Source organism: Miscanthus floridulus, chromosome 7 (assembly GCF_019320115.1).
Source record: "Miscanthus floridulus cultivar M001 chromosome 7, ASM1932011v1, whole genome shotgun sequence".
NCBI lineage: Eukaryota > Viridiplantae > Streptophyta > Magnoliopsida > Poales > Poaceae > Miscanthus > Miscanthus floridulus.
This window is the reverse complement of record NC_089586.1, coordinates 97,935,753-97,951,725: the sequence shown is the minus strand read 5'-3', so window position 1 is coordinate 97,951,725 and position 15,973 is coordinate 97,935,753. Positions and strand designations below refer to the sequence as shown.

At 43.7% G+C, this 15,973-nt stretch overlaps 2 protein-coding genes across 2 annotated transcripts; both read left to right on the top strand.

The window, feature by feature from the left end:
* The first annotated feature begins 6,988 nt into the window (after positions 1 to 6,988).
* LOC136463915 (ferredoxin-thioredoxin reductase, variable chain-like) lies at positions 6,989 to 7,976 on the top strand. Its single transcript, XM_066462885.1, has one exon. The coding sequence runs from the start codon at positions 7,248 to 7,250 to the stop codon at positions 7,713 to 7,715; it is 468 nt and encodes a 155-aa protein (XP_066318982.1). The 5' UTR covers positions 6,989 to 7,247; the 3' UTR covers positions 7,716 to 7,976.
* A 3,984-nt stretch (positions 7,977 to 11,960) lies between these two features.
* LOC136463914 (uncharacterized) lies at positions 11,961 to 15,450 on the top strand. Its single transcript, XM_066462884.1, has 4 exons — positions 11,961 to 12,607; positions 12,985 to 13,231; positions 13,893 to 14,070; positions 14,918 to 15,450. The coding sequence occupies exons 1-4, from the start codon at positions 12,331 to 12,333 to the stop codon at positions 15,314 to 15,316; spliced, it is 1,101 nt and encodes a 366-aa protein (XP_066318981.1). The 5' UTR covers positions 11,961 to 12,330; the 3' UTR covers positions 15,317 to 15,450.
* Positions 15,451 to 15,973: the final 523 nt, after the last annotated feature.

Sequence of the window (15,973 nt, the reverse complement as noted above, 5' to 3'; positions counted from 1 at the left end):
GTTCTACAAGCCTAGGTTTAAAGTAAAATGAGCTATGTAAACTCTATTCTTTGTGTATACAAATAGCCTTTTCTTGTAATCGCCGATGGCATGTATGGTCGACCGGAACAGCCGGCGTCCGGACGTCCGAACGGACGTCAACGTTCAAACGCAGCTCCTGCGCCCGCGCCCATCCCACCCGATCACTGTGCCCTGTTACCGTTCGCCCGCTGGCTGCGCCCGCAAGGTCCCATCCTCGACGCTCCCACATCCGTGGCCTCCATCTTCGCCATCGGCCCGCGCCAGGGAGTCGCAACAGCCGGCCTTCTACGTGTCCACTGGTCTCACCAAGGCGTCTACTGTGCCTCTGACGCCCCCATGGGAGTTCAGTCTCCACCTGCTAGTGACCACGCCGTCGTCGTTGCTAGAGGTCCCCTTCACTTGCTTCCTATGGCCGTCCGTAGCAGCAGACCAACAGCTGCCACACTGCTCGGGCAGTAGCACGACCACAAGAGCTTAAGCTCTCTCCACGCCTACACTACAAGAGATTGGGCCTTCTATGACAATTTTAATATGACAAAGCACTTTTTAGTCATAAAAACGATGCGTTTATGACAATTTTTCAATGGATGACAAGCGTTGGTGACAAAGTTGTGCTTTGGTCATAAACAACCATCACCATGTGCACTTCCCAATCTTTGTGACAATAGCTCATGACGAAAGTGATCGAATGTAATCGTCATTAATTAAAAGACCTAATCCTACAATTCAAATATTTTGCAATTCAAATATTTTTGAACTGTTCAAATGAACTCGGATGGAGAAATGACTAAAATAAAAGTTGTAGACCGTGATGAGACCTACAACTTTGTAGTTGACAACCTTTCCATTTGAGATCATTTCGATACCTAAAATTTGATATAATGTTAAAATTTAGGGACCTACAAATATAGATCTGAGTACTATATCATTTTTTACATACCGTAACAATGTCAAATGAAAAAGTCATAACCTACAAAGTTGTAGATCTCTTTTTTCTACACAATTTATATATAAACTTTATCTTCATTTGAGTTTATATACAAAAGTTATGGTTTTTTAAAGATCAGCTAGCAGATAAGAAAAAAATAGTGAAAGGCTAATTTACATATTTCATCAATCTATGGTGGAGTTTGTGCATCACAAATTAATTTATTGATTTGTTTAAACATTGTTGTCCATGTTGACATACGCTTTATTTTATTTACGCCTAATCACTGCAGCAAGAAAATAAAACAAGCAGCCGTGGGTGTGAACCTATAACCTGATACGGTAGTGGAGGGATAAAAATTAATAGAGATATAGATTGATATATATATATATATATATAATTTGAAACGAAATAAAAGAAAATAAAAAAGAAAACAAATTAAAAACACACACATGCCATCCAACCCACGCACGCACATAGGACCCCGGACTCCCTCTCGCGCACACAGGCTCGCTCTGTATGGGCCAGAAATTTGGGCAAAATAATTGAGGGTAATGAGGTTTCGAACCTATGAGCACACGTACTGGAGAAGCAGCCATGACCATTGAAATTTAGTAGCTAAGTCGGCAGCACCAGCATCCTCGCTCGGCCCAGCGCAACTCCGAAGTCGGCAGCGCAGCAAGCGCTCCCGGCCTAGCCCAGCACGTGCTCCCTCCCAGCCCATCAGTAGCAGGAATAATTAACAAAAAAATTTGTGCATTTAAGGGGGCTCGAACCTAGGAGGCTGCACACCAGGAGACAAAGATATATGAACCGCAAAGGCATTTGTGTTATAGTTGCTGCAGTTTCCTTTTTATATTGAAATTTACCTGCTGAAAGGTCGGCTAGCACTCGCCTCTCCAAATCCGCAGTGCATATTAGCATTCATATTTGTTAATATCTAGAGCTAAGTAAGCTTGGTTATTTAATTTTTCAATATTATTTTAGTATACTTCCAGACTAAGTAACATTGTTCATTCATATTTGTATACTTCGGTATCCATCCAGTTGTATTAGTTAACCATTCATATATTTGTATACTTTTATAAAATCAAGAACGACATTGATGGACCCTAGTCGCGCCTCGGAACAGTGGATAGCCGTCCAAGTTTCGATCAACGGTCAAGTCAACGCCGTCGGTCAACTGCGGAAGAGTTAGTCAAACAAGCTTGAATGAAGAAACGACCAAAACAAAAGTTGTAGACCTCGATCAGGTCTAAAACTTTGTAGTTGATGACTTTTTCATTTGAATTTATTTATGGTCCTAAAATCATGTCTAAAGTTCTAATATATTGAAATTCAAATGTAATAATATCTAAACTTGGTTAAGAAAAATCTACAAACTTGCATGACAACATAATTTTAGTGTATAATCATTGCATAAAAATTTCAAATCATTGTAACAAAGCGGTACTGCACATCATTCACAAATGTATACATCTCTCACATAGTTATATGACTTAGTGAGAGATGTTTGTATTTGTGAAGGATGTATAGTCCCACCTTATTGAAATTGCTTGAATTTTTTATGGAATGCTTATAGACCCAAACTATGTTGTTGCGTCAATTTGTAGAATTATCTGACCAAATTCATTTATTATTACAATTATTTATTGAATTACCATAGAATAAATGTAATAATATCTAAACTTGGTTAGAAAAATCTAAAAACTTGCATGACAACACAATTTTGGTGTATAATCATTGCATAAAAATTTCAACTGATTTCAAAAGGCGATACTCAACATCCTTCAGAAATGGATACATCTCAAAGCGGTATTGCACATCCTTCACAAAATGAATACATTTCAAACATAGTTATATGACTATGTGATAGATGTTTCCATTTCATGAACAATGTATATTCCGATTCTGTCAAAATGGCTTGAAATTGTTTTTGCAAGCATGCATACCCAAAGTATGGCCCCACACAAAATCTTAGATTTTTGATCAATTTTGGTCATTACTATATTTATTTTATGCTAAATCAGAGATTAAACATGGCCCAACAAAGAGCCTAATTGCGCTAAATAGGGAGATTACAAGTACTAAAAATAAATGCCTAAAAAATACAAACTTAAATTTGGAGACGACTTAAAAAAATATTGGGCTTAAAATGAACTTAAGTAAACAGAAAATTATAAGCACTTCAAATTTAAACAAAACTTAATTTGTTACTTAATTCAGCCCAAGGAAAAGAAACTGTGTGGCCCTAAAGGCCCTTTCGGCCTGCTTAGCAACCCACGTGGGTTTTTCAGACTCTCAACCTGGGCTTGGGCCTCACTTTCGCTTTTGGGCCACTGACACCCGCAGGCCTGTTAAGGCTGTAGATGATCGGAGCCCTTGATCTGAATCCAACGGCCGAATTTGGTGCCACTCGAAAGAAAACCAGCTCCACGGACGGCCTCCCCAAACCCTAACTCCCTTCCCTTCCCTTCCAGACGTGCGGCCGCCGCAAGGAGAGAGAGAGGAGGCGGGCGACGACGACTCGGCGGCGGCGGCGGCGGACACGGACGTCGAGCTGCTTAATCGGGCCTGGCGCAACGAGAAGGTTGCGCCGGAGATCCTCCGCTTCGACTCGCCCCTCGAGTCGCGCGCCCACGAGCAGATCCAGCTCCATGTACGCTTGTCCTTATCCGTCTTCTCAATCGCGTTCCTCCGCTCCACCTCCTCCTGCCTCGATCTCTTCGCCACAAGCGCTCGGGTTACTTGCGGCTCTGGATCTGACCGGTGTTCCCTCTCCACGTGTCGTTTACAGGAGGAGACGCTCGACGACTTCGCCGACTGGCGTCGACGATCTGGTGGTGTGGCTGCTGCTGATCGAGAAGTACACGATGCATATCTCCAGGTCCGACGACCTCCTCAGCCGCCTCGCCAAGAGGTACCTTCTGACTGCGCTTGTGCGTCTGCGGCAGTTGCCACATTCGTTTATGTTGGCAGTGTTGCCTTATGAAAATAACCGTGGTTCTGATGGGGATGGATTTCTCATGTCTGCTCTGTCAGAAGTTGCGTGGAGATCATGGAGAAGCATCTGGAGGAGTAGTTGTTGTCCAAGCTCCTGTGCGGTTATGGTTCGGTTACCAGGCAATCGTTGTCCAGCACTGAGGATGACATGGGTATATTCCCTCCACTTCATCTCCCAAATTAGCCCAAATTATCGTGTTCCTTGTTCCTTCCTACTGTTACTGCTATACCGTTCTTGTCGAGTTCTTGTTGTACGCAGCTTCAGTCAAGGGTGTGTATGGTCGGTAGAAATTTTTGCCGTTTCAATTTCTGAGTTACTACATAATAAAATTTAGTTGTCAAATTAAACAGGCCGTCAAATTATAAAGAACATATTTGTGGCCATATGTGCAAGTGTAATTTTATCTGTGCAAGTTGTCATTTTGTCTGTGTAAGTTACTAGCGAATTATCTGCAGAGTTGTATCAATTAAAATCGTACATATGGTTGTCAATTATCTGCAGAACTAATAAATAAATGCATTGTGCCTCAACTAGCTAATTATTACCAGTAGTGAAGTACTGACTGATAGCAAGGACACACATTGCTGTTAAATTATTGTTTCAACTGCTGTTAACTTTCTTTTTCAAATGTTTAAACTGTTTACATGTCCAGAAGTCTAAATTTAAGGACGATCCACCCACTGCGATTGACTTCTTCAAGGCCACACATATTGCATCAGCAAGGCATGTTATAGTGAGGATGCACAAAAAGCTATTGTGAGTACATCTTCCTGCGTTTTGTACTGTGATGGACAAAAATTGGAATGCGAGAATCCTGACTTGCTTTTTTTTCCATGCTAGGCTGAAATGGAGGCCATCGCTGCTCAAGCACCACAAGAAGGGCAAGTGAACCTGTGGGTGATCTGTTGGTGATCTGTTGTGTATTTTGATGATGTAATTCATTTGTATGGCTGGTGAATGGTTATAACTGTTGTAATGAACAATCAATTCTGGATTAAATGATATGTATGGATGTCTAATTATTATTGTTATTAAATTGTATGTGGTTTAATATATGGGCTTGGGTCGTAATATCATATGCAAACTGGGCTGGAATACTACTGGGCCAGTACGGCAAAAAAACTAAAAAGGCTGACAACAATTGGGCCAAAAAATGGCCGGCCAGCACATGGGCCAGTTGGGCTCAGTTGAATTATAATTGTAAAAACCAGCCCATCGGTCAACTGGACCAAATTCATTTTTATGATAATTATTTTCGTCATACTACCTGTGCCACGTCACACGCCACATCAGATCCTTGGACACTTGTTATCATCTCGTCTAATATATTATGACAAATATAGTGACAAATACTGTGGTCATAACCTGGTGACAATACGTGCAATTGTCACTAAGATAATGACAATTGGGTCTGTTAGTCACAGAAGGGGGATTATGACCCACCTTCTATGACCACAGCCATATCGTCATTGTTGTGTCATAGAAGGGGTACAATGACAAGAAAAAGAATGTAATTGTCACAATCAGTTAGTCATAGAAGGCCTAAGCTCTTGTAGTGCTACATCCATATCTATTTTTACAATACCCAGATGAAACAATTGCAACGTACGTTGAAATAAATAAAACATTTAGAACATACAATTGCAACATAGCAATTGCAACATATGCAACATCTAGATCTACTTTTGCAACACCCAGACGAAACAAATGCGACATACGTCTGAAGCAGATGAAACATTTAGAACATACACTTGCAACACATGTGTAGCCATTGCAACAAATGCAACATCCAAATCTACTTTTGCAACACCCAAATGAAACACTTGCAACATACATGTGAAACAAATGAAGGATTTGAAACATACACGTGAAACATATCTATGTATCAATTGCAACATATGCACCATCAAGATCTATTTTTACAATATCCATATGAAACACCTGCAACACACATCTAAAACACCTAAAACAATTTAAACATACGTTCGCAACATGTTCTTTCACAACTATATTTTCTTGCTGCTTGGACGAGTGGAGGCTCATCAACATGTGGAGTTCACCGTTGTATAGCTCGCCGGTGGCGCGGAGCTAGGCGGCGGCGCACAGAGGGCAAGGTGGGAGTGGCTTAACGGATGACACAGAGGGCGGGTTGGATGACTAGCGGGCACCCGGACGTCGTGGAGAACACCGAGGTGGCATGGGCGCGGTGGAGCCCAATTGCTGTGTGGTCGCGGAGATGGGTGGTGGTGCATAGAGGGAGATGTGGGGGTGGCGCGATGGCGGCGATGAGGCAGAGGGCGGGTGGGATGGCCTGCGGGTGCCCAGACGTCGTGGAGAACGCCAAAACGACATGGTTGCGGCGCGGTCGTGGTGGAGATCGGTCGCGGCACGACGGACGTGGCGGTTGGACGAGTAGATAGGATTAGGGACGAGTGGATGAACGGATACAAGTGTTGGGTCATTGAGCATCCGTAGGTCCGAGAAGCCGACGTCCGGACAGACATCCTACAAGAAGCCTTTCTAAAAGAAGAAAGGCTATGAGACCAACTCTAGAACGTTAAGAATTATTATGTCTCCATGAATACAATTTTTGCACGATGCCAAATCAAGCTATTTTAGATTTAGTTAGATTTATATATGAAACATCAATATTTTATGATGTGCCTCGCAAATTATGAGCCAACTCAGCTCAAATGTTAAAATGCGCGAAGTAGACTAGCGATTTCTCGATTTTACAGGAGAAACGGCGGAAGGATTTTGCGGGCGCGTGCGTTGTCAGGTGTCGACGGGATGGAGCAACCCCGGCGGCAAGCGGCCAAATAGAGCCGGCGCCACGTGGCGAGTCGGCGAACCGCAAACCGTGAAGGTGCCGCCGTGCCACGCGCCCACGCGAAATCGTCGCCGTGCTCGCCTCTCTGGCCTGGCCCGGCGCGCCCCGGCCACGGCGAGCAGAGCAAACCACAGCCAGGCGTGCGCTCCAGCCTTATCTAGTTGATGATTTTCGTCATTTCGTGCCAGATGCCGTGCGAACTCGCCAAATTCTCAGCATTCCCCAGGGGCCAGGGCCGAGACGAATGGAGGCAAACCAAAGGAGGCATCAATCAACCTCGGTAGAAGCCATAACCCATAAGCAACTCGCAGTCGCAGCGGCCGTCCGCTCCCCTCCGCCTTTCGTTTGCCCCGCGCATCTATCCTTTCCTCGCCTCTCCCGCGCCCACCACCTGTTCGACCCAGCACCGGAGTCCCCTCCATCCTCCCTCCACACGCCCGCCCACCCGCCGCGCGCATACCCCAATGGCGACCGCCACCGCGTCCGTGGCGCCGCCCTCCACCTCCACCTCCTCGGTCCTCCTGCACCGCCGCCTCCCATCCCCGGCGCCCACGTCCGCTGCCTTCGCCCGGCTCCCCGGCCCGCCGCCGCGCCGCGCGCGCCTGCTCCTCCAGGTCGCGCTCACCAACGAGGTGACCTCGGAGTCGGACGACGTGGCGGCCGAGGAGGCCGCGGCCGCGCCCAAGATCGGCCGGCGGGTGCGCGTCACGGCGCCGCTCCGCGTCTACCACGTCCTCAAGGCGCCCGACCTGGACATCCAGGGCATGGAGGGCGTCGTCAAGCAGTACGTCTGCGTGTGGAAGGGCAAGCGCATCACGGCCAACCTCCCCTTCAAGGTCGGGTTCCAGCTCGTCGTCGAGGGCCAGCCCAAGCCCGTCCGGTTCTTCACCCACCTCCGCGAGGACGAGTTCGAGTTCGTCGATGAGGAGTGACGACAGTGTCAGAGTGCGTTCGAGTAAGCGGCGACCGCCGTTCTTATAGAATAATCATGGCCGCGGCGGTCGCTTGTTTATATTGTTCCGGTGTAGGAGCTCGTGAGGCATGCATGGCAAATGCTGGCTTACTCGCTGTTGTGCTGCTCAAGCTCTTCCTCGTTCGGTTCAGCATCTATTTTTCAGCCGTGGGGAATTGTTCGGATGTTGGTGATGATCGATAGTTATAATAATGATAATTTTGCCGCTGTTTGTTGGCTATGCTCTGTGCTTAGTTATTTTGCTGATTCTTCAGGAATTCGTTTGTCTGATCAGTACAAAATGCATTGCAACTAGGTATTGTTTCCTCGGACTATAGGACGATTTTATTCCTTTTTCACATAACGTCTTAACATCAAACTATCGCGATATACATACATTTATTTGAGAACCGAGTCACTTAAACGGTCCATACAACCGTTCAGACGAACAGTCCCCGTACGTCCACCACATCCACGCGTCGAACACAGTTTCACAAACACATCAGACACTATTCTTTAACACTGTTTATGTACTGTTGGAATCCCTGCAGTGCACTGTTCAGTGCCTGTTTTATTACTGATCCGGTGTTCCCTACCCCCGCTTACTGTTCACGCTTTTCCAGTTTCCCCCGAGCGCGCGAACGTCCTCCTAGTATATTAATAAAGTAGGAGAAGCAACAGTTATTTAGGGTAGTCCCAACTCCCAATGATGAGATGCATTGATGATGATTTATATCCTCATTAAATGACTTGCCACGTAGGTAAAATGCTGATATGACAACGTAATTAATGAAGAAAGAGAGCAAAAATCATAGAAATGGTTTCTTCATGAAGAAACCAGGTCTACTCTTACCCAATGCACCAAGAAACCATGAAATCGCCATTGGGGAGAAACCACCAATTTCTAGGGAGCTCGTGTCGCACTCCCATCGGAGGAAAAAATAGAGTTGGGAGAGAGAAAAGAGAAAATAGTTATTACTCATAGAAACCATGGGTTGAAAAGCAGTACTTTTTTTTGTGCGATATCCTATGTTATAGAAACTACTAGTTTTTTTCATTGAGACTGCCCTTACAATGGATCAAATAAAAACAAGGTGTACAAACACGTTAACAACGTAATGCTGGAACAATCTCACCAATTTTCTTCGATCTTGCCATACAACAACCTCTTCATTGATTTTTACACGAAGTATTTCCTCCGTGGATTATTGGTTTTAGAAACTCTTCCACTTCCATCTTGCCATACACGTTTACATATTTTTTTTCTATATACTAGCACATTAGATTACTCTATTTTCATTATTTTTTAAATTCATATGAGCTAGCAAGTTGACTTTATTGTTGATGATGTCTATACCAGATGGGAAAGACTAGCGCCCCGACCTCCAGACGCCCGCGCCTACTGTCTCCCACTTTGCCTGGGCAACCCCCATAGCGCATACATGCAGCTCTTGCCTGCCCGCCGACACACTGCCGCACCTGTCCGAGCGTTGTTGTTGTTGTTGTCTCCGCGCATTGCTGCTGCTGCGATACGTATGCGCCTGCGCATGCATGTGTGGGGCTGTCGTGCCCGCTTCGCTTTCGCACGCACGAGGGGACCATCTCCGTCTGCACTCACTTTTCGTGCCTGGTCATGCAACACTTGCAACATAAAGCATTTACCGCAATAGACATCCGAAACAAAAAAAAATTACAAACATACACTTGCAACATACGTGTATAGCCAGTGCAACTTATGCAACATCTAAATAAAACACTTGCAACATACGAATGAAACACCTGAAACATTTGAAACATACGTGTATAGCCATTACAACATATGCAACATCCAGATAAAACACTTCAACAACTAAAACATTTGAAACATACACTTTGCAACATACATGTATAGCCATTGCAACATATACAACATCCAGACGAAGCACATGCAACATACAGATAAAAGAGTAAAGTCCATCGTCGGTCCCTAAACTTGTACCGATGTGTCATCCCGGTCCCTAAACTCGCAAATCGGCCGTTTAGGTCCTAAAACTTGTTCGACTATGTCATCTCGGTCCCTAAACTTGCAAATCATCCGTTTAGGTCCTCAAACTTGTTCAGTTGTGTCATCCCGGTCCCTAAACTTGGTTGTGAGTCTCATCTGAATCAAAACAGGGTGATCTAAAAACTTTATATTAAAAAATAATTCATAACTTATTCATATGAACTCGAATGAAGACAAACTATATATCAAAATTATAGCCCTCGAAGCGATCTACAACTTTACAGTTGAATTTTTTTTTGAATTAAAACTGTTTAGGGTCACAAAATATTGTTGTATGTTTATAGATTTTGAAATTTAAAATTATTAAACAATCTTGGATATTGACATGGCCTATATGAAAGTTATAGTTCTCAATACGATCTACAACTTTGTTGTTAAAAAGTTTTTTAATTAAAACTGTTTAGGGTTCTAAAATATTGTTGTAAGTTTATAGATTTTTAAATTTAAAATTTAAAATTAAATTTTGGGACACTAAATGACTTGAAGCAAAAACCTTTTTAACTACAAAGTTGTAGATCGTATTGAGAACTATAACTTTCATATAGATCATTTCAATATCCAAGATTATTTGATAAATTTAAATTTTAAATTTCAAAATCTGTAAACTTACAGTAATATTTTGGGACCCTAAACGGTTTTAATTAAAAAACTTTTTAACTACAAAGTTGTAGATCGTATTGAGAACTATAACTTTTATATAGACCATATCAATATCCAAGATTATTTTATAATTTTAAATTTCAAATTTCAAAATATATAAACATACAATAATATTTTTGGACCCTAAATAGTTTTAATTCAAAAACTTTTCAACTACAAAGTCGTAGATCGCGTCGAGGGCTATAATTTTGATATAAAATTTGTCTTCATTCGAGTTCATATGAAAAAGTTATAAATTATTTTCTATATATAGTTTTTAGATCGCCCTATTTTTGACTAGAAGAGACTTAAAATCTAAGTTTAGAGACCGGGATGACACAACTGAATAAGTTTGAGGACCTAAACGAGTGATTTGTAAGTGTAGGGACCGGGATGATAAAGCCGAACAAGTTTAGGGACCGAGATGACACAGATGAACAAGTTTGAGAACCTAAACGGTCGATTTGCGAGTTTAGGGACCGGGATGACACAGCGGTACAAGTTTAGGGACCGATGATAGACTTTACTCCAGATAAAGCATACATCTGAAACGCATGAAACATACGGAGCTATATGACATGGAGTGACGAAAAAATTTAGACCAACACTTAGCTGCCATGGCATATGTGGGCCCGCACTCCTCTCACAAACAGGCAAGCGGCCTGGCTAGCTCTGCAACTAGCTAAGCGCCTAAGCCGGTTGGCCAAAGGAGCAATGCGGGAGGGGCTGTTTGGTATGGGTGCAGACAACACACGGAGAAGCAGCAGTAGGCCTAGACGCTAGGCAGCAGAGGGCAGGCATGGCAGTGAAGCATCTCTTTGTGGTCACGCATATGCACGGCCCCCATGCGGCGCATGCATTCCGAACGAGTAGTTGCACGTGCTCTCAGGGTGTGGACCCCATCTAACTGTAGCTAAGCGTTCTTTTTTATTGGGTGTAACATACGCGGGGTCGATTTGTCCATTCGTCCGGACACCCCCAATCAAGCATTACCGATACCAGATAGCAAGTTGTCTCTATTGTTAATGATATCTATCTATATGAGTTAGCAAGTTGAATCTATTGTTGATGATGCCCTAGTAGATGAAATCCCCGTCGGAGATTGAGGCGCCGTTGTCATCCCTATTTGCATGTGTAGTGGTATTCTGTGAAATCAGTTTCAATTTTTTTTTTTTTTTGATTGAGGGGAGTGAAATCAGTTTCTAATGGAAATTTGTTTCCGAGATAAGAAGAAGAACATGAATACAGGCCATGGGCCTCAGGCTTTTAAGCCTTGTACAACTCGGACCTCGGGCCGTTCCCACTTTCCAGCCTACCAGGTTTTGCGCGACCATGGCATGTTTGTACAGCTTATAAGCGACTTATAACCAAAATAAGTTAAAATCAACAGCCGAACGATATGTTTTTTTATAGTTTATTCTAACAATTTTTTTCTCACGGTTTCTATTTATATTTAAAAAGTAAAAATTAGGTCAGATCAATTTATTTTGACCATCGTTTTTACGCTATTCGTGCGGATTATCTATCTAGGAAGTGCTTTCCTGTAAGCTGCCCTAAACGCGGCCTATGAAAGACAACCGGCTCTTGTAGCGCTCTCTGTCCGCCGCTTCTCCGCCGCCGCCGGCTACCCGAGCCCTATCGCCCCGTCGGCGGGGTTAGGTTCATCACACCTTCCCGTTGTCCTATGCACGCCGTCACGCGCAGAGGCACGGAGCGCCGGTCGTCGAGCAGCAGCTTCAAGGAGACGAGCAACAAGAACAAGGCGTCGGCTGTTGGCGCAGGCACGCAGCCAACGGAGGGGGCACTGCCACGGGGCGTTGTGCATTCCGCTCACCCGTGAAGCCTAGTCGTGGTCACTTTCCTCTGCGGCCAATCGAACCTTCCAGTTCCAGCCAGAGCCTCCCCCCTCGCCATGGCGGCCACCGCCGCAGCTCAGCGTAGATCTGCAGGGAGGAGGACGGCCTACGCGAGGGCAGAGCTCGAGGCGCTCAGGGACGCTCCGTCGAAGGAGGCTCACGCGCGGCTGTGGGCCGACGTCCGCGCTGCCCTCGCCGCCTCCGGGTTCTCCGGTGAGTACGACGGGCTGCTCGTCGCCGAGGAGGACGTGAGGAGCAGGAGGGGTAATAGGGGGATGAAGGCTATGGGCGTGAGGAAGTGGCCCGAAGAGGCGGCGGCGGCACGGTTCTTGGGTACGTCTCTTCTCGTCCTTGCCCCTTAGAGCAACTCCAAGAGCCTCTTAATTGATAAATGATGTTGCTCTAAGAGCTTCTTAATTGATAATCGATAGGAATAGAGATTTTGGTGAAAAATACCCTTCAACAGCTTCTTTAATTAGAATCTTCAAATATTGTCAATCCTCTATTTCGGATTTCTCGTAAGACAAAGATGCATAGCGGGGCTGGCTCTAGAGTGGGCACAAGATATAGGAAACTTGTTGGAGGCTAAAATATAGCATGCTCTTAAGAACTTGTGTGCAAAATTAAATCATTTTGCTTGTTAAATATGCTGCTAGTAATTTTCTTGCGATGTCCTCATTTGTTATATGATACCTGTGTTGGTGTTGCAGAGATTGGTGCCCACAGAAATGGGGATCTGGCTGTTTGTCACGAACACCGCTCTGAGTCTGCTCATGACCATGCTGGGGCATGCGGAGTGGTTGAAGAGCCGTTTCATCAAGGTGAAGATGTGGAGTATGAAGATGATAGTGACGATGACTATGAGGGAATTCTGAAGCCTGCATTTGCTGTGGATGGAGATCCAGATTTCGAGTCTGGCGAGCCACTTGATGGCTTTGAGTACCTTCGGCGTGTCAGGTATTCTTTGCTTCTGGTTTCCTGAGATTTATAGGACCCGAACATGATATTGTGATGCCAAACAAAGATCGTATTATTGGGTTGCCCATCTGTGCACACGATTCATTGTATTCTGTAGTCGATATTTAACTTGATCAATTACTACTGTTACAAGGCTCAATTGCATGATGCAACACCCTAGTCTTGCTAGTATGTGTTATTTAGTTTTTGTGGCCATTAAGGGCCTTTTATTATAAGGTTCAGTGTTGAATAGATGAATATCCATTATCTTAGTAAGATCAATATCTCTTGCAATTAGGTTTACTCAGTGTGACTTCAACATATGAACAAATGTGAATTATAGTAAAGTGATATTTGATTACTAGGATTTCTCCATACTAGCTCGTTTTGGCGAAGCTTACCAAATGAACTAATGGTTAGAAAATAGGATGTCAAACTATGACTAGTGATATTTGCTAAATAGGATCTCCCAAACCTACCAACCAGATAGAAATATCGGCAGTTCATTTTGTGAAGCTATTAAGCTAAAGCTGAACCCAACAATATATAAGGTGGGGACCTCAGTTTTCTATTATTATTTTTTGGATATACTTCTCGTGATCATCAATTGGCTTACCCAAAAACATTACTTTGACTATGGCATGAAAACATCGGTTTACAGGTGGGAAGCTAACCAAATTCCTAGAGTGAAGGTGGTCAAGATATATTCAAGTGCAGCTAGAAATGAGCAAACTCCTTATATGCCAGATATTCCGGACATACCAAAGTGCTTACCTGATTTGCGTGCATCAAAACAATGGGAGGACACATTTATCACCCAGTTCGCGGAAACCAGGATGGTAAGCTATCTTGTGTAGTTTAAAAGATGCAAACATTTATAACCACATTTCAGTTCTGTTTTCTATTTCTCATAATTACCTTCGTAAAGACAACACCCTATGATTGTAAAATTGCTTCTTAACTTGTTGGCATACCATTTTTTTTATAAAAAAAATTGTTGACATATTTTACTATTTTGTTGGCCACTTGATCATTAAAATTTTAGTGGCACAAGTCTAGATCAATTGCAAACATGTTTTATGATTCAATATGTTATTTCATTTGGCAACGGACACTTCTTTTCTTATCTATAACCTATGTTGGAATAATTCTGTATGTTATTACTGAATGGTTTGTTCTGTTGTCACATAAATTACTTTATTTTCATGATGGGGCAATGGGTATCCTTTGTTCTTAGGAAGGGAAGTGTTAAAAAATCTGACAGCTAGTACTGAATACTGATAGAATGCCTTATCACACTAGCAGTATGTTTTATTAATGTTCTGATGTCTGTTTTTCCAGTTTGCTTGCTTTTTGTATGATACAATGGTGAATGTTTGCTCCTAGATGCAATCCACAATCTGCATGCTAAAACAAACAGGGCCTTAATCTGTATCTTCTGCATATTAAATGAATGGTATGAGTGTCATCAAGCCAACAATTGTATAAATTATTGTCACCTGGTATAGTATCATATTTACAGAAATCCCCAATCCAGTATGACACCAAAAAGGTTATTTCTTCTTATATGCAATGACTTGAACTTAACGGTTTTTCAATTTGAATGCTTGACTTTAGCTACCATCTTCTGCATATTTACCTTCTTCACAGCATCTACTGATTATATGAGATTATTCTTTTCCTCAGGTGCTCTCTGAGCTTGACAATTCTGATGAACCATCTGCATCTAGTGCGACAAAAATCTCAACAAAACCCGGCAGCAGATCGGAGCCACAAACTGAACCGACACTGACAATGATTTGCAACATGGATGCAGTTTCAAGAGCTGCGACACTTAGGAACTACATTGATATGATTCAAAGCTTGGATACACTATCAAGGAATAACTGCCTGTGGCTGTTTGCACTCTGTGTTGCCATTCACACTCCCTTGGACGCGGAGACGGGTGCCTCACTGAGGTCCTTGCTGCGCAAGTGCGCCACCATCCTTGCCACCAAGACTGAGATGGACGATGAAGTCGTAATGCTGAATATGCTGATGACAATTTCAGGAAGGTATTTTGGACAGGGTGAAAACAGCAACTGAATAGGAGATCTTGGATAACACCTTTGCAGAGCTGCATTCTCACTGATAGTTTGATGTCAGAATATATTATATATTATATACGTGAAAGCTGTGTTTCATTTCATTGTAATTGCTAGTAGGTTACTGCATTCAAAGCAGGCCTTCGAGGCTATTACTGAAGTTATCACCTACGGCGTTGCCCGCACCCGGGAGTGTTGCAAAAGCAGTGGTCATAAGCTCGTTCAGGTCGGCCTCAAACAACAGAGCCGGTCTTTATCGTGACCCTAAGCAGAAAGTCTTTATCGTGAAAAAAAGAGGTCCGAACTAAAGGTAAAGAAGACCCGCTGCTAATCATTAGAAAAAACAATTCCTCCAGTCTTCTCGTGCCAGCCTTCTCCGCGCACGCCGTGGCCCGCTGGCCGTCCGCCGTCGCCCATCCTCGCCCACCCAGACTTGACCAGTTGACCTCTTGCTTGTCGTCGGCTCGTCGCCTACCCTACCTTGACCTCTTGCTTGCTGGCCCTTAGCACCGATGGCTCGGTGGTGGCAGCTGAGATTACATGGCATCGCCTACCCCGCCTTGACCTCTTGCTTGCTGGCCCCTAGACCGATGGCGCTAATAATATCAATATTTATGATCACAATAGGTATTGTTAGTTAGATTAATCGAGATATATA

Bases quoted from the DNA above. Each gene is read 5' to 3' on its own strand.
- LOC136463915 (XM_066462885.1), top strand. From the start codon at position 7,248: ATGGCGACCGCCACCGCGTCCGTGGCGCCGCCCTCCACCTCCACCTCC.
- LOC136463914 (XM_066462884.1), top strand. From the start codon at position 12,331: ATGGCGGCCACCGCCGCAGCTCAGCGTAGATCTGCAGGGAGGAGGACG. The intron at 12,608-12,984 runs GTACGTCTCTTC...TTGGTGTTGCAG, and splicing joins GGCGGCGGCACGGTTCTTGG to AGATTGGTGCCCACAGAAAT. The intron at 13,232-13,892 runs GTATTCTTTGCT...ATCGGTTTACAG, and splicing joins GAGTACCTTCGGCGTGTCAG to GTGGGAAGCTAACCAAATTC.